The following is a 26,024-nucleotide window of genomic DNA, read 5'->3' as shown; positions in this document are numbered from 1 at the left end:
CTTTTTAGTTAGGTAGGTTCGGTCACGTGACTGGAATATATGGTTCATTTCCTATGAATTTGAAGGTAAAATGTTAATCATCGATGGTTATGTTCTGATTTCTTCACCGATGGGATTTGTGTATCGTTTCCATTATGGATACTTTTTCTCAGTATCATAATGGTTTTGCTCATTGTTACCATTGTGGGTACTTTCTATCAGTACCATAATGGTTTTGTGTGTTTTCAAGATTCATGCTGAGGTCTATTCCAAATTAGTACCGTTTCCGGGTAGGCTAGCTGATATATCCATTTGTGTAATATTTACAGAACGTACATGGGTCGTACGTTGTGTAACTGTACAACAAATGGAGTACTACTGAAAAGATGTATGATAGTACATTTAGTTGTATTGTATTATAGTACATTTTTTTATCTGCACAAGGAAGGGTGGATGGGTGCGGATCGGGCGGGTCTCCAGTCGCGGCAACCTCCACGTGGTGAGACCTGGGCAATCATATTGATCATAATATAATTACTAATCATTTATAGACGTTCAGTTATTCGTGGCTTATATCAATAAGCAAGGTATTATCATATAATTTATTAATTATTTTATTATGAACAATATGAGCAAATGGCTGCGAGTTTTATATATGTAAATGCAATTTCGTCGTTCACACTTGCGGCATTTATGTAGTATCTAATTATTTCTGGTCGTCTTTCTCATCGTCAGTGTAGTTCCAAGTAATTCAGAGCTTCACCTACCATCGGTTGATATGTCCAGTCTCGGCGGTGATCCCGAGAAAATCTTACCCCCAAAACGACTGATTCGGGTTCAAATGATAAGGTAGATGTTGAAGTAGATCAAAAATATCAAACATTATCTTACTACCCATATATGATAAAAAAGATGTTAACCTTACCTACAGTTGTTAACCAAGTACACTCGGACCAAGGCGCACTTTCAAAAATGTCATAATACACATAACAGATTTATTTAAATTGTGTAAATTCTAACTCAAATCGCTGACCTAGCAAAATTACAAAGTTGTCAGTCGTGACAGAGTGTTCATTTACTATAACGTGAGATTGTAGTTATCGTTGGCAGGCTTTGATTGCCATGATCCACGTGTGTACACTCTTGAAGAGAGTGCGTTGTAAGCGTTCAATCAAAGAGCTGGACTCGCATACCTTATGGAATTTACTGTTACGCAAATTTAGACGGCTCGAACTGGTCTCTCGAGCAGATTATTTCACCGAACCGTACGTGATATTTCTGCAATGCGAGGCGTCAACGTGTTACACGTCCTTGCATTTCTCTTGCATCATTAACAACATGTTCTCACGATTTTCCACAATTTTTTCGTAATTCTTCACCCATGAGAAATTGACGTATTAACACTGACAAACAGTGTCACGTGTTTGTGACTTTGATGCTTAACTTTTTATTTCATTATCGTTCACTTGGTTAATTGAATTTAAGAATTAGCACAATGAAACTCTCAAACATAATCCTATTAACTCTGGAATAATAGAATCGAATAATATCCCTTACCCTTTAGATATAAAACAGAACACACAATATTGCGATTGTTATACGTAGACTGTCAAAAATGTTCTTACAATAAAAACGTGATATAAAGGTGATATAAACCGCAATCAAAGGAGCTCAACAAGGAGGCTTCCCCTTGCCTTTGATTTAAAGCTTCCCGCAGATTGGCTCATGCCATTTTTCGCCCCTTTTTACGACCCGTCCCGCAATTTGCGTGTCATAAACCAGCCATCTCCAGAAATTCTCAAACGATTTTCCCCAATCCATCGAATCTACCTTCATTTCGAGGAAAGAATTCATGGTCTCATCGTTTCTTTCGCGATCAATTTCCAAACGTTGCAAGATTAAGAAGAGTAGAATAATCATAGAATAGAAAAAGTCCTCGTTGTAAGGTTGAACTGATCGAAATCTTTCGTGGAGGAATCGTCGACGAAGGAGAAGGAAAATCGACTAACGAGCGAAGGCAACGCGGTGACCTCATAAAAAGGTGCATTCGTATTGCTAATTGCTTGTTCGATGGTTTGCACCGCCTTCCGAGTAACAAACCGGCAATTTACTCGCCGCGTCACGCGCATCGAACGTCCATGAGCTGAATTCGTCTGCAACGGAAGCCCGACGAACGTCCACTTCCGCCGGTGACGCGAACACTTGGTGAATTTCGTGAACCAGATTTATCGCTACCCAACAGAATGAACAGCACAAAAGAGATGTAACTGTTTCCACTTGCGTGATGCTTGACGTAGATGCAAAAATAGCTAGAGTTTTGGTGACTCATTTTGCAACATGAAATCACTTGGGGACACATAGGTCCTGGACGTGACAACTCGTGGTTCCGGAACACACAGGTGAATGTTTCTATAAATTACATCAAGATTCCGGCGTATCAAGGACTACCAGAATGAGTGCCTGGTTCAAGGTCGGTCGTGATCTTTCTTCGTGGTCTGGTCGCATAATCTTCTCTTTTTAAATTAAATAAAAAGAATCATTCTATCGATATTTTAAATATCATGGTAATTTGGATGATCAGGGATTTCAAAAATTCATTTTTCTACCGATATACTTCCGTTTTGCTAATCTTAAAATGTAGGTATACTGAAAAAACTTGTAGCGCTGTTAGTAGTTAATGGAGTACGACGAAGTTCGATCGTGCATTTACATTTCCACGGATAATCAGGTCGTTCAAAGTCCGAAGATACAATTAAAGTCAGGGCAAATAGAACATGAGAGACCGTACATGCAAAATCATCGTGCAAGGTGTTTCTGGTTGCCTTCTTACACGGCCTGGAAATCACGGGCAAAACTCTTCCGCGTGACGGTTGAACGCAAATGACACCTTGATCCAATAAATCGTAACCACTCAATAATCGATACCTGTTTGTACCTGTTCGATGATTTAACCAGAACGCGAAGAAAAAAAAATATTCGGTTAATGATCGAACGGTTTAATTGAATCGACCCATCGATGGTATTGTGGCATTGAAAAGCTGACTATGAATATCGTCTCATGTTGCGAGACTGAGTATTTCATTAATTGCGATGACACAAGGTTGGATTTCAATAAAAAAGCTTGATCGAGTTAATGATAAGATTAATTAAAATCTTTTTTTCTATTCACATTATTTCATTGGTTGATTCACGCTAATTTTTATGTAATTTTGATTAATTAAATTAATTATTAAAGATGAAACAGGGAACCGCTAATTAAGGCCATTAGAAGAAATATTACACCGTGTTCCACTTCGATTTTCCAGTTCGTCCAATGACTAAACCTTTGTTAGACTTTCATAAGGATCCTTATCGTTGATCCGTACAATTAATTTGCCAATTTTATGAGGATACGTCCGACGATAATTGCATAGTTCATCGTTGTCCTTCGGTTCTTTTCATCTATGTCCCTGTGTTTTCTCTGTTCGCTCCATTTAACTGCGACAATTCAACGAGGAAACGATCCAGAATCGAAAGTGGAAGGACAATAGCTTCGAGTGATCATGATCGAACTCTCGACTGTGAAATAATCAAATTACGATTGCACCGTTCGATAAATCGAGTTACCTTATACGATAGCTTTGTCACGTGTATTACCAACAGAATCAAGATCCCCTGTGCTTGACGATGGTTTCTTGTGCTTTCGTGTTTCAATTTTCTCTGCTGATTACCTATCATAAGGTGTAATCAAAGTAATTCGATCGATCGGGGTCTTGTAACCCGTGATTGAGCGTGTATTCTATTGGAATTCTTTCCGCATAACAATTCGTACATTGGCAAACCAGGCACGAATCATACAGATTAGTATGTAATTGATTCGATAAAACAACTTGAACTGCTGTTTAGTTACATGAAGTCTATTTTATATGTAATCAACGAATATATCTTGTATAATTGATGAGTAATTTCTCGAACAAGTTTTCTTTGCATTTCATACATAATTAAGCTTGATTAGGCAATAGAAATTTGGGAACTGTGTAAGAGTAACAGTTGTTGGAAAATTAATTAACCAAGGTGTATATATTTTAATTTGATCTCCATCGTATATCTCGGCTATTTAGAAACGCGAACGCTTTTAGAACGAGTATTATCGTTTGTAGTATCGAGTGGTTATTTCAAGGCGAACAACTGCAATCGCCCTTAGTAGCGAAAGGGTTAAGAGCAACGTATATAAACTTTGTTTTGGACGAAGTGCATCGTAGAAAAGGTGAATGGTATGCAAGCCATTATTTCAAACAGGTTTTACGGATAATCGCTCGCGTGACTTGTCTAGCGATCTAAATTCCTAGATAAATGTTTTAATAAAGTATTTCCTTTGAGGTTTATAAGATTACTTCAGGTATCCCGAGGAGGTATATAACAAACCACGCGTATCTAACTTATTTGAAGAAGTGTAGAGGAATTTTTTTTTTTTTTTAATCAATTTCTGGGATGTTACCTTCTATCTCACGCTTTCTCTGAAAGGCGTTCTTACGCAATAGTCCTGGCAAAATAAACAAATCTTAGATTATTTAACCATTTGAAGCTGTTTTTACCAACATCAGTCTGTCGCAAAAATCATTTTCGTTTTTATTAAGTTTGCACTTTAGTAAATTGAAATCAAGAGATCCAGGTTAATCGATAGTTCAAGGATTCGAGAATTAACCTTCCTCGTGATATTGGATATCAGTGGACTCCTCGTACCATGTCACGGATGAAAGCGTAGTAATTATCGGGTTAAAGTCAACGATTCATTTTTTAACGAAGGTCAAGGTATCATCAATTCGATCGGTGTCACTTTCAAAGCCTTTCTCACAAACCTGCCTTTCTTCTATGAGAATAAAAAAAACGAATATATTTATAATAATATGTAGTAAAAATACCAGGTAGTTGAGCAAAGATAATAGCTAGAATTTGTTCCTTTAATTAAAGACCCAATGGTTATTAGCAAAACTTCAACCGGTTAATAGTCTAGCATCAGTGTGAAGTTTTGCAATGCTTTTAGACCACTAATGCTTAGCTCTCAACAAGATAATAGCACTTGTTAATCAGGCCATTATACTGTAGCACCTCGTTGTTTTCTTTCAATCTACATAGCAGCAAAGCGGTATAATTTGAAAACCTTGCTCCATTTCAGGTTTACGAGCAAACTTTTGTGCCGTTAGGATGATTCTTTCGATCGTAATTCTTTATTCTCTTAATATCCTTGAATTTTTGAATCCTTCTTTTCTTGAAACCACCGAGACAGCGGGAATCATAGCTTTTAGTCTACGTTATAATACTAACATCTCCATAATAACCATTGATCATCCTTTTATTCATCTTGCGGGTAACAATGCCCAGATTGCTCGTTGAGTCGGTCAAAACAATTTTTTCCACGGACCGTTCAGACGCTGCGAAAGAAGAAAGGACGAAAACAGGCAAATTTCCCATTCGAGAGGTCTCTATTCTTTACTTTTATCACGGAGATCGCTCGCGTCAGCGTGAATTCACGCTTTTTTTCGTCGACGACCAGGACGAATCGCTGTAGGGGAACGTCTAGACCGAACAGACGTCTAGAAAAATGTCACAGCCTGGGAAAGAGTCCTTTTTCTTGCCACGATTTCGTCTCACAATAGCTTTAACTTGGAGCTCTAATAATATTAAACGTTGCAACTTGTCTGCAATCTCGTCTGACGTGGTTAATCATGCTGACAGATCCGGATTCCAATCGAGATCGCGGTGCTATAATTGTTCAGAAGCGTCATCAGGATGTCGCGAGTGACGCTTTAATAGAGACCCCAGGGATAATTCGATTTTGTAATTGTGATCGCGTTCCTCGGATCGTATTACATCGTTCTCCTTTTTTTTCTTTTTTTTTTTCTTGATGACACGTGGAATCAATTAGATAAATAATTAGGTAGGGAACAGGAACTGATTGGACAGGCGTGAATAAAATAGGATCCAATAGTCTCAGAATAGAAAACCTGTCAATTTTTTATCCATTTCCAGAAATGAAATGGTTACGAGAGGCCTACAACCATTAACCATTTTTTCCTACAATATCGAACAATGTTATACCGATCGCTACTTTCGATCGTACCACGGATCCATAACTTTCTTCCCTATTACTTTCGATACACCATTGAGATACTTTATACCGGGAGTCATTATCAACTTTCACATACCGATTTTTCAAGCATCACTTCCTAACGTTGTTCCAATCTACACATACACACCACCCTCTGATAACGTTACATTAACTTACAGACGTATCTCTCTAAATCAACCTTCTGGTAGTTTCAAAAAAGAAGAAGAAAAAATCCTCGAAAGCATGACCTTCGTTGTCCAAAAGCAGCATCAGGATCGATGGAAAGCAGATAGAGGCGAGGATCAACCTTGCGTGCAGCGATCGAAGACACATCGTCACGATTTCCCCGAAGCGATCTCAAGAAGCATTCAACGGAGTGGTGTTAGCCGGCAGGCATGGGTCACCTTGACCATCGTCGAGGGCTACGATGCCAGAGGGGCTCGGACCCACCTGAAGCCGAGAGGGGCAGGGACAAAGAGTCACGTTGGCCTCCAGCGACGACATATAAGTCCCAGGAACAGCCCCCACCTAGCGTCAAACGTTCCCAGTACGGCAAGTACGTAGCTTGTGCATACACCTACGATCCACCTTAATCGTCGCCGTTTGCTTTACACGACATTCTGTTGTCTGCTCGACCTTCCTGGTCAACCATCAGGAACGAACCCCGTCGAGGAACACCATTTTGTGTCCGTGGAATCGACAAGGATTACGGTTATCGTTTCGTTCGTTTTGTAATTGAAGAATTTTTGCTGAGTGCCTCGTCGATATCGTCAGTCGACATCATGAAGATAGTAAGTAAATTTATAACGAAAGATCAAGAGAAGAGTCCTGGGATGGGAAAGGGGAAAATGTTTGAGAATTTTGCAAAACATTCCCTTGGTATTGTAAAGACCTACCCCTCGAAGATGACTTGGTACATAATACTACTTAGAATTGTTGGATTATCTGATACATTAAGTTTGTAGTGCAGGGTCACACGTGTTAACTTCTGCTAGTGTACTATTAATTGGAGGGGGCGATGAGATCGATGGAGGGGTAGACTTTCGCGAGAGTAGATCGCGCGCTTTTATAGTGAACTCGAGTCTTGCTTACTCTGTTCCGTTCGGTCTATCGTCTCGTGGCAAGTAGAAGATCGGTAAACGGTGTGTGTTTGAGTTCCACGGGGTGACTCGTTCGATTGGTACATCGTGTTTCGGGTGGAATCGTTGGCCGTTTGGCGGGAAATGAGGTGTAACGTTGGGAACGATAGGAGAAGGTAGTTGGACAGAGGATCAACGTGGGAAGCCAGGATGAAGTTGTTACAAGTGAGAATTCTCTTAAAAAATTCTCGTTTATAACATATGTACTCATCCCTTTTTTATTATAACATCTTCATTTGATTGAAAAACACAATGTCATTAGTGTAATGAAACTCTATTCTTCGTTTCTTCATTAAATTAGTTTTTACTAGCTGAAGTCGATATTGAGAGATTAGTAACGCTTTAGTAAGTACTTTCTTTCGGCAAGAAAGAAGCCGTCACTAGCAAACAGAGATTTTTTTCTTCGTGCAAATGGTTACATAAATTAGCTAGGAACGGTTCGATACGCTGTTCTCCAAAGAACCTTTCACGCCGTGCTAAACTTTCTACGATTGTCCGTTAATCTTCAATTATCGGCTATGTCCATTACGCCCGTAATTGTGGCCTGCCCGCTTCCGTGGCACCGATTCTAATTTCGATTCGAGTTCACCTCGCCTCGTGCAGTTTCGATAGGATCGGTCGTTAGACAAGCGAGAGCGCTCGTCTTCGCCGTAAAAGTGTGAAGAACACGAGGTTCACGCATTCTGGATAGACTTTCTACATCCTCGTTTCTGGAACCGTGTCTCGCGAAACTTTACTTACGATCATCAGCACCTTGCCTGAATATCTTCACGCCCATCTCTATTCCCTTGATGGTAATTAGAATCTCGTAAAAATTACGACAGTCCTACTTAATAGCCAGCTACTGGCGTTAATTGTCCTTAGCTAATGATTTTAATGATCGAAGCGCGTGTCAAGAATCTTCTTTATCTTTCAGAAAAATTTAACTGTGTTTCGCTGTTTCTTTCCCCGGATTGAATTAATTCTTTTATACAATTCCATCGACGAGTATAGGTAATTATTGATGACTCACTCGCTATTCGATCGAAATATAGAAATAGGCATTACTCTATTAGTATGCAAAACGTATTCAATTCGTCTAATTGTAAGTTAAGTGTACCTGACTGGCAGTTTGAAACGAGAAGACGTGATAGAAAGAGCGAACAAGAGGAAGTTGAACGGACGCTCAGGTAGGAGCAAAGGAAATCCGCAAACTGGACGTGGTTCATTCACGAGATCGTAGCCGTCGGCGAGACAGGTCCACGTCCTTGCCTCAGGCTGTTGTAGCATTTGCCGCTCAACTAACGCGTCTGCTTGATACGGCAGATTGCTCGAGCATTATGTAACGTGTATCGAGCCACTCTGTCAGCAAGATGATCCTCCTTAATTAATATCAAAAAATTTTCAAATTTACATTTCTTTGTATAAATGTTAAAAATGTCTCCTGACATCTCGAAGCGTGCCAAAAGAATGAATCTTTTTCAGCTTTTCTAAGTGTATTCATTTCCTTAATCAGGAAAGCTCAAGAAAATCTCTCCTTCAATTTCTTGAACATATAATTCACGATAATTATCTGTTTATAGTCGCCTAAGTATCCTCGAGTACATGGATCCAAGAAAAAGAAAAATGACCACATTTTATTCCAATTGTTTTATAATCGGTCGAAAATTTCGATGGAAATTGTGCAAGCAAACCTGGCTCTGCGTTTAATTTCCTAGATTCACTTTTTGCACAGGGAGCGCGCTCTGTTAAACCGTAGTACAAAACGAAAAAGAACTCCGGTTAGTTCTGGTCACGCGATCGGCGAGATTCGATAGCGTCTTGCGAAATAATTGACGGGATATTAATCTGGTGTTTCGGTAGGCTCGTCAACGGGAACTTGAACGATCTAGAATGGAAAACTTTCGAACGGTGGTGCGCCGAGCATTTTCCAAGGATCCGAAGACCTGTTATGCAAAACGCATTAGCGAACGTTTTGCAACGCGAAATAAGAGGTTCCACAAAGAGAAGCGTACTGACTGAATTTATTAGAGAGTCATATCGTTGATACATGTTCCATGAAAATTGTCCAACATTTATCACGATTTTTTTTTTTTTTTTTAAATCAAAGCAAATACCCTCAGTGACCCCATGGCACAGAACGTGTGAAGTTTTGTCCAGCTTTCTAATCGAACAGCATCGACGGCGAAAGTGTCGCTTCCAAGGGAATTGGGTGAAATAATTGGTCACGTTTCGTAGTAGTAGCAAACGTATTAAGAAGAACGATTAATCGTCGGACAGCTTCCATCTGATCGTTACGTTGAAATCGTGGTAAAAATACTTGTCCGATTTCTAGCGATTACACAAGTACTGTGGTAAAAGATTTAAATATTTTCGATCGATTACAAAAGGATCTGGTGCGTGAACTACACGCGAATCCAGTGATCGTGATTCCCGGCTTTAACGATTTTAAACGTCTCGCAATAGACGATGTTTTTCTGTATACATTCTTTGGTGTAACAGTGTTTTTCTTTGTTTGAAATTCAGCGGCGTGGGAAAGCGAAAAAACGAGACTGTTACGATAGACGACAAATAAGAGAAATATAGTAATATACCGATTATCTGAACTAATAGGAAAGCTAAATTTTTTGGATAATTGATTTGGAAGAAGTAAATTTATCAATTTGTCTATTTCACTTGAAGAGAGTGTGAATTCTTGTTTTCATCGACACGGTTGAATATTTCAATTTCCCTTTCGTTTCGTTGCTTCGATTTTTCATTACCCCTCGTCGCGGATATATCGACGCGAGTTGTCGCGTTTCTGCGGAACGAAATTCGCGAACGATTCATCGGTCTACATAAATCGTACTTAGCCAGTGTTCGGTTCGTCGCGTTGCCAAGCTCGATTAGTCATACCGTTGAAAGGCCGATTTCATCGGCGTTTTATCATTCTTTTGTTCTTTTTTTATCCTCGTCGACGAACGGTAACTGCGCCCTTCTCCGTAAATCACGCGGTTACGCCAACCCGGGGGGAGTTCTATTTTGCGAACCTCTCGATGACTCGATGGGGTGCGAGGATTGTTTTCGCGCTTTTCGCATTTTCCCCTTCGTTAACGCTTCTCCAGGAAAAAAAGAGAGAAACCGATTTGCAATTTTACGAAAATATCATTTCCTAGGAAATATCCAACATCCCTCCGAAAGGCTAATATTTATCAAACGAGATTTGTGAGTTCGCAGTCAGTGATTTAATAATTAACTCGAGCCATTTCTGGAAACGGCTTATTACACTTTATGACCGCTCCAGGAATTAGTACCTTTCGGTTAATTCCAAGTTTCTTCCCTGCGGGGTGAAAGCGATCGCGGGAACGCGAAAGGATTCGAAAGGATTAAAGAACACGACCTGTTCCCCACGATTGACCGATTTTTCGAAAACTACCGAGTGAACGGTCGCAGGATTTTTCGAGGCAACTCCTTCTCCACGTTCTTAACCAGCCTGGAGAAATGTTTCGCGGCACTTTTCCTCGACGCTGTTGAACCGTAACGGCGCGTGCGATCGGAAGTATCCTTCCCTTTCACGTTCCTCTCGAAAACTAGTTCACCCCTTTCGCGGGTCGACTCGATTACCGGTGACGTAATGGTATCCGGTAACCGGTATCTGGACAAGGTTCCCATTAATTGACGGTAATTGATCGATCGACTATGTTACCCACGTGATATAAACTATTATTTGTATAATTATTGAAAATATGATAAAATGTCCCATATGAAAGTTGTTTGACTCAACAAATAATTTTACGGTTTTAGAGGTTTTGAAAGTATCACAAACCTTGAGACATTGTTGCTTCCTGAAGACGAACTCTGTGTTCTGTGCAATTTAATCCAAAGAATTAAATCTGCAGAACAATACGGTATTTGAACGATAACGCGATAACGTAGCTTTCACGGAAGTCAGTTTGCAGCGACTACTAGTAGAGAATGTACAGATATTACAGTAAACGGGTTATTCATGTTACATATATAATATATAATGAGTCTTAAGATTATCTTACGCTGGTTCTTACTCATGCAAACATTCGTATAAATATTTCTTACGGAAGATTCCAAGACTGCCACGTTCTTCGAACCTTTCTTAGTTTCTTTTATTAGTTTACCGCGAGTTTGACTACATAGATTACATCAATAATTGCAAATTAACGTCGTGAAATCTGTGACAGAGTCGATTGAATAGCCAAGTCGTCCCACTTTCTAATCACGAACACGTTCATTTTCTAACACCTTTGGCCCTCGTTTCGCGCAATAACTGGCCCATCGCCAGCAACGAAATTCATCGCATGAATTGCACGAATCGTGACACGTCTAAAATGAAATCACAGATCAGTGATGTCTGCTTTCACCCCATGCTGCAATTCTTATCAAACTTCTGTTTTATTAATGAATTCTTTTCTGTGATCTGTAAGTGGTACCATACATACGCTTCTCTCCTAACGTACTTGAAGTAACACTTTCTCTATGGTTACAAGATTACACGCGAGTTGGCTGGAAAATGACCGCATCGAGGTCGAGGAATCTTCAGTTGGCAAGAACAAGAGTTGTATTTCATCGCAACATCTACAGGTGTCTTTCAAGATATCTCGAACAATACCTTCTTCAGTCACACCACAATGGCCTTTTGTTTCTGTGTATATTCTTCTAATATGCTCGGAAATTGTTACACGGGCATTATACAATTTCCCCAGTTGGAAGTGGAGCAAATTTATATGCAGTCTCTCGTTTCCCTATTCCCTTCTCCGACGTTTTGCTTTCAATAACGAATACCGTGACGCCGGATTAGAGGTTTCTCCTCGTTTCGGTGGCGTCGTTTTGCTCTCACAACGGCATTCCGTCGAATTTTCTGAACATTCGATCTTGATTATCCGTCTCGTTGCACAATTTGCCTCAGCCACCTTCGAAAACGACGCCTGCCTCGAGTTTCACAGGAAATACACAGACGTGATTTCCTTCTTTCACGCCGTTACGAATCTGTACACCATTCGTAAAGGATCTTCTATTGTAACAGCAATCACAGCTGTCTATGTTTAAACTTGCTTTCGAATGCTTGCGCAAAAGTAGCTCGAAATTAATTAGAGATTGTTTTCATGCCTTTCAAAACGATGAATAAAATTTGCAACATGTTTACAATGCCGATTATAAATTGAAAAGTGAAACAAAAGGAGGTAGACGAATTTCGTCTAGTAGGTTGTGCAAACGCAAGTGCAACGGTGCAACGCACGCACTGTGTTCCCGAGTGCATCATATCGTTCGCGATGTGGAAATTCTACACGTGCGTTGGAAGTTCGGCTTACGTCACACTTGGAAAATAATGAAAATAATCAATTTTATGCGTCGATACACTTGTTACCAGCTCTCCAGCATTGTCCATGATCCACTTGTGCGAAAGAATTTAAATTCTTCGTTTCAAGATCTTTTCCGTAGATTACGAAACAATGGAAGCTCCACTTTCGTTTAGAATCTCTCGCGGGAAAGTTTCTCTGCTCCACGCGTCGTTGTTTGCTTCAATTTTTTAATTGTCTCAAAACGATAACAAATTTTCCGTGTTGAACGTAACGAGGAGAAAATAAGTTTACGAAAAAATTGAAACTATTTTATAACTGCCGTCATATAGCATAAAGTAAAAGTAGGAGCTGGTAGCATTGTGTACGAGCACGATGTGGGCGTGTTGTAACGATTGTGCTTCAAATGTAATCTCGTGTGCACATAATATATGTGCATTCCAGGTTGTGCGACAAAAGACACGGGTGCAAATGAACCATTTTACTCGTGTCAGCGAGGAATATCTAGTTTGTTTTACGAGGTCATCTAAAATTATAGACTTTGGAAAAATTTACTCGCGCATTCCTTACTCGATGATAGGAAACACTTGAAAAATAATTGAAGGATCAGTTCTGTTTAAAAATTAACTTTCCATGGTACCCTCTCTTTCATTATCTACAGCCATTTACGAAACGAGCTGAAACGACTAATTAATCGGTCGGACATTCTCCGCGTTTTCCCTTAAAAATCATTGTACTTTCGTTTATCGACGTGTTTCTCCGTTATGCAACGACGCATCCGGCTTCCAGATGCAACTGCATTGCAACGATCGTTATTAATAATGTAGAAGTTGGTTCGAACGGACCGGAAGGAACCGACTGTTTCCCTCGATGTTAAACACGGAAGTACTCGAGTCTCGAGTACTTGGGCTGAATATTTCGCTGTGCAATCGAGCATTATGCACTCGCTATGCATCTTGTATGGAGAAACTTGAAACGCGGTTCGTTTCTGTTCATAACAATCGAGGAAACGTTGGCTTCACGTGGGGTTGCGTTTTTCTATAGCATTGGAAATATTAATATTTTTGTTTCAAAGTGAATTTGTTATTAATTACCACTTAACATTCATTGAAAGTAAAAAAAAAGTAACATTAGTAATAGTAGTGAATCATTCATAAATGTTAAGCCAAGTTGACAGCGGTCTAGGAAAGGATGGGTTACCGCTTTTTTTTAGAAGTCTTTCATTAAAAAAGTTGTCTGGCCATTCACGCCAATCATTCAAATTTGTCAATTATAAAGGAATACTACTAGTGCCAGTGTTGTTTGTGACAGTTTTCACTCTTTTCTAATTTCCCATTCTACTTTACAATAACTAGTTCAGCTTCTCATTCAATGAAGGGGAGCCACGTAATCTCTTCGATGAATTGAAGGAGAAAAAATTTCAGGAATCGTCCCGAGCTCCTTACAAGCGACTTCCCTTAAAGTAGAACGAACCCTATTGTTTTCTTAAAGGAGGAGGGTATACCTTCAAGCATTTCAACGAAGGTGTAGAGAAAAACTATTAATAAATTTCCAAGAGAGAATGAATCATGGTTTCCAAAAGTATTGTTTGTTAATTCAAATTGTTATTTCAAATGTGTGACCACCCACATCATTCACAGAAAATGATCGTCAATTATATGTTATGTAATTGTTGAATGCAAAGCACGCGTCCATTCGATATATCCTTGTCATTTCAACTGCACCGTTTCGCCCAGACAAATATGCAGTAGTTTACGATTTATTTCACAACTAAACACGACGCATAAATTATACCGTCTTTGCTCGCCAAGTCGGCCAAAGTGTACGTGCGGTTCTCCTCGTGATTATCGACGCGCGTTGGCTTCGGTATATCACTGCGGCGTGATCTGTCGTCACGGTGCACGCACATGTGTGCCGCGGTTTGTGGGCGACCTCGTGCCTTCGTACCTTACAGTCGAACACCTCGTGACTCTTCCACTAGCGACCGGCATACGTCGAAATCGTTTTCTTCGACTTCTCAGACAGCTGGTCCTTCGATACCATTCGCGTGCGACAACCTTGCAAACTCGGTTAATTGACGTATGTTGTAAGAGGAAGGCTTCCTCATCTGAGGACGTTCCAGTCTTGGAACACAATTATCCTTCGGTTTCACGATCGTTGGAGAAAGTTATGATAATTATCTGTGTCTATGGTAAATTGGAAAAGTAACTATTTCTTTCATGAGGTTCATTCAAATGCATTCTGCTAATTGATCATTCGATCCTCCAGCTGCAGTATCGATAATCGAGGCTGTCCTTGCATTCGCCCTGTTACCTCGACCTTGCTTTCCTATCTACAAGTTATTCTCCTTCGAGGTTTGCCCGCCGATTCACAAGCTCCTTGATGCCTTATAGAAATTCTTTCGAGCGATCGACAGAAGATCAGCCCACGGGAAAAACACGAGTCAAGTTTCTGTTATACTTCCTGCCAGCGTTTTTGCATTTTTTCTCTCGCAGGAGTACGCTTCAAGGAAAACAACGATGCTATCGTAAAGAGCGAGCTAACGAATTTTTTGCACGGTTCTTTCAACCATGCCAGAATGAAATTACAAAATTGCGAAACATATTCAGATCGAGATCTTTAATTAAGGTCTACAAGTAATCTCTGGTATTTGTTGGGTCATATCGTTAACTTGTCTTTCTCTTTGCTCCATCAACTCCGTCTGAAGTTGTGACAAGTAAAATCTAGCATGGCATAACTGACGTGGGTCGATACGATTAGCGATGGGATCAAGTTCAATATGTACTTAGAAATTCCGATCAATTCTAAGTTTCATTTCATAAGGTTTAAATACTATTTACAGCTATATTATCTATGAATCGTTGCCGGCAACGATTCACACAGTGGAGTAACAATTAATCGCCTTGACATTGTGTCAAGCTGGAAAGAAATCGCATAACCATGACGTGTCTCTGTTCACCTTGCTTTCAACGCGAGAAAACCGATAAAAGAATGAAAACGCGGCACGGCTTACTTAATAATAATAATCAGCGTGATCTGAGCACGCAATTATTCGTTGGCTCGCCGATCGTTCCCAAGCCCGTAACGTCCATGGAATCGTGAAGTCTCATAATGATTTCATCAGGTTTTACGTAACGATAGGCTTGATGAAAAGCGAGAAGATTCATCAACCGTGAAGATTCAAATTTCACCTTTCTCCGTCTAGGCTTATACTACAATAATATCAGAGCGAAATTTACGATTCGAAATCGGATTTTCGAGTCGAAAATTCATAACATACAATCCTGTAGAGAAAAGTTTACGTCACCACTCTCGTTTAGAGACGATAATGTCTGCAGAATATTTATTACTTTCGATTTGAAACATGTCACAACAATTTTATTGATAGAGTAATTAAATATTGATAAAAAAAGTGAAAGTGTGCTTTGAATTCCAACAGAGATGGTCGTTTACGATCTTGCAAGTATTAGAACGTGTAAATGAACGTTGATGCAGTCGAGTAGAATGACTGAAGATCTATTTAAACTCGTTAGACATTGATGTTTCTCTTATGCAATTGCCTACTTAGCAGTTATTAGGACGAGTGAATGAAAAGTACCCATTTCATTTATGCAGATCCATATCGTTACCATGACACAAGAGATATTGGGAAACTTCGTTTCATATTATTCCTAATTACATTTCACGTTATTGTTAGTCATATTGTATTATTTATATTCCCTCTTATTAATGACGGTACACCAATTCCATATTTAAAAAAAAAAAAATATCAAAAAACTGGCAACTCATTAATTAGAGAAATATAACTTTTACCAGTAATTCTCGACCGCATCAATCAGACGAAAATTTCTACTTTCGTTCTCGTTTATAATTTCGAACAGCTGTCATAGATCTAACAGACTATAGCTCACGACCTACCGCGTAGCGAAACGGATTAAAAATCATGCCAATTTACCTCACGTTAACGAGACAGCGTTCTCTAAAGCACCTTCGCGTTGCACTTTGCTCTCGTAATTCATCCCCGGTTAATTTATTAAACCTACGCCGAAGGAGTTCCCATTTCCCGGCGAATGGTAGCGAAACTCGAGCAAACTTTCTGTTCGAATAGAAACGTCAGCGAGAAGTAACTGCGTTTTAAACGAACGGTACCTGGGTGCTGATTTTATTCGCAGTCTATATTGGTCCATAAATTCTCCACTACGATTGTTAACCGACGAACCGCTCGTAAAAATTGTCACGTGTATACTCGAATAGAGAATGCTCGCGATTCGATCCGATCGTCAATCATCCGATGGAAGTTAGCTGCGTTTCAAAAGCTCGGTTAACGAAGCCATCGAATCGGATTAATCGTTTTTTTATCCACCATTCGCGACGCTAATAGTCACTTTGTTTCCGGTCGGCGCTGAATCGAATCGAACGGCGGAGATTGCCTCTGGAGACGGAATTGAAATTATAATCGAAGGATACATAATACACGGTTGAAGGGTTTCAGTTGTTGATTTTGAACGTGGTTCCTTTTGCAGCGAAAGTTAGCTTCGAGTATGTTTAATTAGGCGGTTTGCAGAGGTCTCTGTATTAATGGGTAGAAAGGGACGCGTTTTAACGAGAATTTCCTCGATAGATTTCTCCGTGGATGAATAATTGATCGACTAACGGGAGAAATGAATGTTTCAGACAATTCTGGTAACATTAGTTCTAATGGTCCTGGCGGTGGCTTCGTCCCAGGACTACAGTCAGCTGTTCGCAGGATTCGGACCATATCTGGGTCAAACTTCTGCGATGAGAGATCCGAGATCGAACAGAGGTGAGTGACGATAAATTTCAGACCAGATGCTAGAGTGAAGTCTTAAAATGACCGCCTTCCTTTCTAAGAAACGAATTATGAACCAGCTGCGGTATCACTTAGAGAAATAATACCCAGTAATGGCGTTCGCCATTGTTCTCCAGGACCTTCGATTCACTCTCTACAACGTCCTTTCCGATCTACCTTCGCTATTTCACACGGCAATCTCTGATCGCGATCTGAACGCTGTCAAAAGTAATCTCAGTGACGCGAATGGATTCACGAGTTCACCTAGTAATTAAATTCTGTCCACGTTCTTGGCGAGGCACAGGCTGATTGCAAAGTAGATTATCTTTCGACGCCATAGAAACGATCAACGAGGAAGAAGGAGTTCTGCCAGATATCCATCGTTCTCCTCTGAACTATACGAGTACTTGAAACAGGTTTATGAACACGTGATTAAAATCTGCCGACAGCTGGCGATCATTACTATGATACACTGGAAAGAAAAGGAAAGTTCCTACTTGTAAATATGGAAGATCGATTTTAGTTTATTCTTTAATGGACTTCTATAAACACATCTGAAATTGTTCTATTCCAGCCACCTCATTTGGAATTCTCATTTATTTCTTTTTTTTTTTTTTCATTCGAATGACCGCAGAGCAGTCGAGGAAGATGAGGTATTATTTCCTGTCTTCCATTTCAAATTCAAGGCTGACTCGTGGATCTGACATTTAACTGAAACACGTGTCGATGCACACGTAAACAGGATACGCGAGCCTCGCTGGATGCCAAGTTCAAACTCTCCGGCAATAAATATCAGCGAGTTACCGAAGAAACGCTGACTTGCACTGTTATTATTAAACGGCCTTTCGTGGTATTTCGATTTTCAGCAAACGCCGATTTATTCTGCTCGGTAATGCAGGATAATTAGGGAGAAAAGCATGGGATAGAAAAATCGTGTCGATGCCTACTGTTGCATAATTAGGCGTAACGTAGATCGAGAGATAGGATCGAACCGGTCGTTCACCTTTTCTTAATTATCCGGAACAATTGATCGAGTGTCGGTGATTCATCGTTAGAATTTCACAAGTGCTTCCTGTGCAACGATAGGAGTCGAGAAGAGAGTTTGTTGCACCTTTAATGCACAGCATCGCGCGAGCATTAGTGCGATCAATAATCAATAATCAGCAAAATTACTTCCCGATTAGAAAGGATTTCCAGCTTGTTCACCTTGAGGAGCAATTGTTGCTGCTACTGGTTGTTGAGATTACACAGGTGGTTTAGTATTTCTGACGGGATTATGGTTTCAAGATAATTTGCATTTCGTTTCTGCGTTTTTCGTACTCGATGATTCACGATTCTTGGTATTTTCCATTAATAGTCATTGAGTACCAAAGAATTATTGTCAAAGCTAGCTTCCATATGCCATAAAGATTCACAAAACGAGATCGTTCACCCGTAAAGGTCAGAAAATGTCGCACAAGAATATCGCGTTTGTTTATGAAACTACTTTTAATCGTGATAGAACGAAACTTTGCCGAACATCGTCGTAAAAACCCAACCGAGCATGGAACAAGTAAAGCGATCGTAACAGTTTTTTTTAATCGTACCGATTATCGATCTCGATCGTGTTCGATCAACAACCGTGAAGGCTCATTCAAGTTTCAACATAAAGAACTTCACGATTCCGGAACGATTCGCTTTGATTTATCATTTTCTTCGGATATCTTCGATAAAAATCAGGATTTATCAACGAACGATCGCGTTCCAAACCGATCATCGAGGTCGTAGAAACATAAATTTCATTAATGCACTGATCGTTTAAGCAACGATGATTCGATTTGACGCACGGTTAACGAGCTCGATTGGAACATGTTTGTTGGTTTTTCATAAACGTCAATCCTTTCGTGGGAAGCATATGTTATGTTCGATTGAAATTCCAAAGGAGTCTTGAACCGAGTCGATTGATATGAAAACAGAACGACGAAGTTGTTGACGAACGACGTTTGGTATTTGAGCAAGATGTCATTGATCGAACGATTCTCGAGTATGTCGGCTTGATTAATCAGTTTGAAATCATTCTGTAAGGTGGTACGAGCTGAAAAATCAGTCGCTTAGGTCAACTCTGAACTGTACTGTTAATTAGTATGCAATAATTCATACCTACACGTCTTGTCACTATCAGTTCATGTTATAATCCATAACTTGCGTGGAAATGCCAAATATGATTTCGACATTTTCTATCAACCTCTTGATGAGTAATGATAGAGATTGCACGAATAGTCTTGAATAGTTTGGAGAAGGTTATTAGTGAAGCAAAAGTGTAATTAGAAAGGGATTATACAAAAAACGAAAGTCAGTTACTCGTTAGGTCAAATATTGTACAAATAGTCGTTAATTATTACTCTTAATTAACTTCAAATCAATTAAAAATACTGTTTTCGAAAAATGATGACAACTTATCAAATAATGTTAAAATATTAACAGAGATAAGTATAGGGAGAAAGCAAGTTCCTGTATTTACCAGTTTCAAATTTCTTGATTGACTGATTGTAAGAAAATTAAGTCTTCTAGGTACTTGACGAATACAGGTTGCACTAGTTGAAAAGATTATCTACATTTTATCTTATATAATACGGTAAGAAAGGTGTCAACTTTCTCATAAACTTGTTAAAATGTCATTATACAGGAAATTGTAACAAGCAGGTCAATTCATTTGTCTATTTTCTGTCTATTCGAAATTAATCGTATTAATTATTCTCAGGTCCAGTGTTGTTCCCACCGGGTCCGGCGCCGAACAATGCGGACACGAGCGGAGTGATAGTGGGCGCAAGTGGATACGGATTCGTGCCACCTAACCCAGGTAAATCGTCGATTGGATTCTGAGGCAAAACGGGGAAAATTAAGAGAGCACACACGCTTCAACGAGCCAACGAGTTTGCTTGTAACAGAATCTTCACCAAAGACGAGGAATAATTTTGGGGATGACACTAACCCCTGGCACTTGTCACCGCTACATGTGCACACTTAACTTGTGAATAAAACATTATTTATTTGTTGTCATGCGCGTCGGATCGCCCAATCACCCTTCTCCTAATTTCGAATTATATTTGAAAAAAATTAAACATCATTTACCGATTGATTTCGTCGATCGAAAGATATACATCTGATTTTGGTCGATGGGTCCTGGAATGAATCGAAGGTCACACACGATCCTTGGATCCTTTCCATGAAAGGTGTTCCATTCGGTTCGTGATCGTGAACCTGTCGAGGACGACTATCCTGTCCCCTCGCCTCTAACAAAGCGGAAGATCGTAATCGTTTAAACAAACATCGAATAACCAGTCACGCTAAACACACAAGGTACAAGAACACTAACTTGTCACTTTTTCATACGCTAATGAAATTCGTGCTAACGCGTGCTAACAAGTAGACTCGAGCATCGCAGTCGTGTCTCCGCTGTGCAAAGTGTCACTAACATTTTATAAATAATATAAAAACGCAGGTAAGTCACTCGTTCCGATATTTCTTTTATCAGACAATTTTTTCGAAACGAATTCGATTACCAGTTTGAAAATTTATGTTCAAACGTTTGCGGTACGGAAACAACGAATGAAAAATACCGAATCGCTTAAGCGTCTCGCATAAATCATACGGTAGAATAATCCGCGTGCAAACGGAAGAGCGGAGGCTTCCTCTTCCGGGATTACGTCGGCAGGATTTTCCTCTTTGCTTGATTTCTCGGTTAAAATTCGGCGGAAATCACGTGATCGCGCTAAGGGATTATCCTCGATCGTTCGACACGGAAATAGAGAGAGTGAGAGTAGCCAAACTCTCAGGTGGAGGAAGAGAGAGGAGTACCGGTTTCCGCGAAGAAGATCCAGCCTTGGAATCCACTTACAGGAACGAAACAACCTGACGGGGGGTCAGTGAAAGTGATTTCATTCGCCTCGTGACTTAAACTCGTTTACGCGTAACCTAACTTGAGCTACTTTGCGAGGCGTAACAGGTGTTACGAGGTCAGTCGGGTCGATGGCAAGGTCGTTTCTTTCGCTGAAGCGATGAAAATCGGATGTCTGACCAGAGATCAACGATCTGCTCGTCCACGGTCAAGTTCGTCGTTTTAGAAAGTCTCATTCACAATACGCGTTACCTTTTTCATTTTCAAGACCACGCATATTGATCTATTTATCTCAAAATCAATCGCATTGTTGCAGTCTAACAATCACGAATATATAGTTCATTATTTCCATCGAATGTGTAACGATAGGATCACTGAAAGCCGTATTGCAGAGCGTGAGACCGTATTGCACTCGAGGAACTTGAAATAAAAAAAAAAAAAAAAAAAAATAATGAAACTCCCTTGGACTTTCTAAATCTCGTTCTTGTTTCACTAAACCTATTAAGAGTGTCACGAACTCCAACGTCAAATCTTGTCTATACATAGATCCCAGACTCTGAAACATTGCTCCTGATAATCACGAAACGTCGCAGCTAACCTGTGAAAATAAATCAGCGCGAAATGGAGGCTGCGTCGGTTATGATCATGGTCAGAATCTATTTTTCGAGCGTTTCACGCTCGTTAATGCACGTAAACGCGGCGCGAGGGAACGTAAATCTGCAGAATGGCCGGTGATTAACGCGTCGGGGGTAAGAAACGCGTTAAAAGAGACCGAAACACTCTGGGAACGGTGCGCCTGTTCTATCGAGATAATTCGAAAGATTAACTCGCCGCGTGGCGGCCAGATAACGAGCATAAAGCATAATTTAATTCAGCCGCGTGGAAGCTGACCCGCTTGCCGCCTCGTTTTCCTTAATATCCGCGATGAAACGGCCTGCTGTTAATATCGGGATCGTCCACGACGTTGTTCCGCGCCATTTTAACCAACCTCCTTGAGGTTTTTAAGGGACGACTGGGTGTCGTTCGCGCGAAATAATTGCACGGGAGGGTCGTAATTACGGGATGGAAACGAGGACAAGTTCCTGGAAAGGGTGGTGAATTCTCGGAGAATGATTTGGCTGTTGATTGTATCGATTCTGATGAAAATTTGCTCGTATCCGAAAATGGGTACCTCGAAATCCAATCGTTGGAACAAAAGAAGTCATCAAGAAACAACCCTCATTTGGAACGAGTGCTCTAGGACGCAAGACGTCCTGTCCCAAAGGGGCGAAAATTTACGAACGCTTCCAGCCAACCCTTTCGACCGCTTAATGGATGCCAACTTCTCCCCTCTCCCTTCCTCCGCATTCTGGTTAACTTTATTGTCAACGTCGCGGTCGGCCCGATGTGCACGCGCTGCCGGAAAACCGAGCACTTACCAGTCAAACGAAGAGGGCCAGGTCGATGGGAATGGCTCCAAGGTGACGAGGGTCGTGTAATTAGCAGCTTTGAAGTGGTCCCGGGGCCGACTTCTCATTACAGACGGTCAGGTGTTCCGACGATTACTCGCGGAAACTGGAGTTCGCTAGTTGTCCATTGACTCAGTTAGAAATTAGGCAAAATTTTGATTCGAGGAGACGTACAGAATTGACCTTTTCTTAAAATCAATACTTAAAACGAAGACTCCGCTGGCTCCTCTTATCAAAATCAATATCGTCCCTTCGGTTTTCTGGATAACCCTGCAGGGGAATCCGGCGGCAGGGAGTTCGGGAAATGAAGGAACTTTTGTTTGGACACAGGCTTGTAGCCGGGTTGAGAAAGTTTGCGCGTTGGTGACGAAATCGAGGGTCCGTTTGCTTTTGCCGGCTTGCGGTGTATTCGACTGGCTATTTGGGAAGCTTGTTCGCTCTCTGGGGAGGAAATTTGATGTCGATTAGAGGTACTAAAAGGGTTTCCAACAGATTTTTCGCGCAGTTAAATGTTTACACGATTCTGATGTCTTGGAGAAACTCAAAAGATAATTAAATGGTTTTAATTAATATGTATATGAAATTTTTTGTTACAGCTTTTTACAGGTACTTTTACTACAAATAGGGGGTAACAAAGGGTAGATGAGCATCTATTTGCGGCAGCTGCGTCACCTACGGACCTACAGCATCGCAAAGTGTCCTCCGGAAGATTTGTTAAGAATCTTCGTCGAAAAGTCGCAAAATCCATCAGTGGATCAATTTAGGAAACAAGAATTTTGCACTCGTTTTTGTGTATGCTTCAAGTGCGAATAACAGAACGTACACGAACAGAAATATCTAATTAATATATATGTTATTAATATTCAAGGCGTCTCGTAAATGGTGGTATCAACTAAAAGACAGCTTCTATAAAAATTTTGAAAATTCACTTCCTTGAAGGGAAGTATTCTACGGAAGAAAATTTGATTACAGGTGTTCCATTTATTTTGTCCTTTTATGTTTTTACAACTAGTTGCATGATACCTCGTACAGGATTACGAGATTGTAATCAATATTACTAAACAGGATTACAGCGAAACCTCAATTCGCACATTAAACGCCGCAGTGAAAATGGACGTATACAGTAAGATAGATTACCATAATGTTTAATTTATCTATTAAGTCTCACAAAGTATTGAAAGTTGTTCACCGAATTATCAATTTTTTATTATTCAATGCCAATGACTCCATGGCCACCGAAGTGTCCATTACGTCTGCAATTGTGCAATCCCCGCGATGAACTTGAAAATACCTTTCAATCTCACTCGATTATTCTCCTCGCAATAATAGAAATCGATGAACTTAACACAGATACGGATTCACGTTCACACTTTGCTTAGATCTGAAACTTTCTGCTGTAAGTCACGTAGCACGGTCGATTATGAAATACGATCTGTGCAAAGACCAGTCGATCGAGTGACAACCGAGAAATCAAGCATCGATCATACTTGTACCATTAATTGATCGTGGATCCTGTTAACAGATTCATTGTGTTGATTTCAACGATTTCCTGAGCCGAGTATGAAATCATTTTGATACGATTATTGATGTATTACGTCATACCTCGATCGATCGATCGATTCGTTACACAGCCAGGTTAGTCATGGCTGCACTTGAAAACGGGATGCGAAAAGCGGGGGCGGTGAAATAACAGAACGGTTAATCAAGCACCGTTCACCGGTCACGGTTAATCAACGTAGATCTAATAGTGTAATATCGGCAATTGTACATATACCATATATACTGGCGCAATAAACTTTATTTGTTGTTGAACCCAATACTTCGTAACAGGTTACATAATGGAGCAAAATCGACAGCGTTGAAAGGACGTAATGAAATTTCAATCTGTCTCGAGGATATCGAGAAAAAAAACAGTTTATCATGAAATCGTGAAACAATCTGAAGAAATCATTATCGATCCTTCGATTGCAAAACGTTATGTCATTACAGGACACTAGAAAATGTATCTCTATTACAGCATCGAAACGTGGGAGTTCAGAAGATCTCGCTTGCGAAAGGGGTAGTTTTTACGGTGTAAACGTTAACATTACTTGTTAGTTTATTGATACACATTGTCATATCGATGCTTGATCATGTATCGGCTCGCCAAGCAGACCTGAATCGCGATTTCGCCGTGGATTCATTTCCTGCATGCGCTTCATAGATCGTTGCGCCGGACTAATGCACGCGTCCCGCGTAATTACGCTAACGAGTACCGTACCGTGATCTTTGCAAATCCAATTCCGATAATCAGAGGTAATTACTTGACGGTGAGAGCCTCTCGATGGACGCGCCTCGTTATAATCAAACGCGGTTTCACCTCGAATGGCGAGCTATCGAAATTACTACATATTACTTGGAACTTTCGTAATCATCGTTGATATATAAAATCGTGATTAAACATAAAACCTCGGGGATCTATTATACTTGTACCTGGGATTTCTAGAACGCGATCGCTTTAAGTAAACCGGAAATTGCGAAGAAACGAGTAATCTAGACACTGGACGGACAACATCGACGACACTACCGATGGGAATAGAATCGCAGGAAGCTCAGAAGAATTAGGTATGTTGGCAGGAGATTCGAAAGCGTGCGGGGAACGTTAATGCCTCGTTTGGTCCCGCGGGAAAACCGAGTCGCCGATGTACGTCCAACGAAGCTAATGGCTGAATCAGCATAGTTAATCTCTCCCTTCGTAAATCATTAACGAGATACGTCCATTAGATCATTAAGATCTAGCTACTCTTTGCCCGAGTAGATAGATTGACGTTTTAATTATGAATATTCTTCTTGAGAGACCGCCTTACCTGTGTCTGACCAACACCGTACTTATCTACTTCCTTCGATCCTGTTCCTTTACCTATTTTCTTTTTCAAGCAACTGTTTAAGAAAGATCAGCGCGCGTGTAGGATAAACCGGAAACGGAATCTATACAATCACGCGAAATTGACGTAATTACGTTGGCAGAAAGGGACAAAGAGAAAGAGGGGGGTAGGAAGGCGAGGAGGGTTAATAACAGAAGATACGTGCGCGGATCGCGAGGGAAAGCAACAATTCCCAATCACAGACGGTGTTTCGTGTCTCGACTATAAACCCACATAATTCCATAGCTGTTCGAACACGTACACACACGCTCGTTCCGTTATATCAGCGGCTACTTTTACCGTGTCCGACAATCGGTATCGCGAGCTTCCAGTCTGTCGAACAAATGGCCAATCGATTACCGTACGCCATGCGTACCTACCCCTCGTATCGCGAAACGAATTTATCGGAAAGCCCGTTGAATAAGTAAACGACCGGTTTTGATCTTGCAAAATTTCGTCAACCGGATTGTTCTCGCGTTTTTCATCGAATCC

General features: G+C 40.4%; 1 protein-coding gene across 3 annotated transcripts; it reads left to right on the top strand.

The window, feature by feature from the left end:
* Positions 1 to 471: 471 nt before the first annotated feature.
* On the top strand, positions 472 to 24,779 carry Wat (worker-enriched antennal transcript). 3 transcript variants are annotated; one of them, XM_076690808.1, is made up of 4 exons: positions 472 to 6,623; positions 17,169 to 17,298; positions 20,045 to 20,143; positions 23,226 to 24,779. In XM_076690808.1, the coding sequence occupies exons 2-4, from the start codon at positions 17,193 to 17,195 to the stop codon at positions 23,252 to 23,254; spliced, it is 234 nt and encodes a 77-aa protein (XP_076546923.1). In that variant the 5' UTR covers positions 472 to 6,623; positions 17,169 to 17,192; the 3' UTR covers positions 23,255 to 24,779. The 3 variants fall into 3 exon arrangements, with proteins under 3 accessions (XP_076546923.1, XP_034179937.1, XP_034179936.1); XM_034324046.2 differs by having other exon boundaries at positions 472 to 6,858; XM_034324045.2 differs by lacking the exon at positions 472 to 6,623 and adding an exon at positions 6,902 to 7,371.
* Positions 24,780 to 26,024: the final 1,245 nt, after the last annotated feature.

This window comes from Osmia lignaria, chromosome 11 (assembly GCF_051020975.1).
Source record: "Osmia lignaria lignaria isolate PbOS001 chromosome 11, iyOsmLign1, whole genome shotgun sequence".
Taxonomy (NCBI): Eukaryota; Metazoa; Arthropoda; class Insecta; order Hymenoptera; family Megachilidae; genus Osmia; species Osmia lignaria.
Note: the sequence above shows the minus strand (reverse complement) of the source record. Positions and strands in the feature narration are given on the sequence as shown.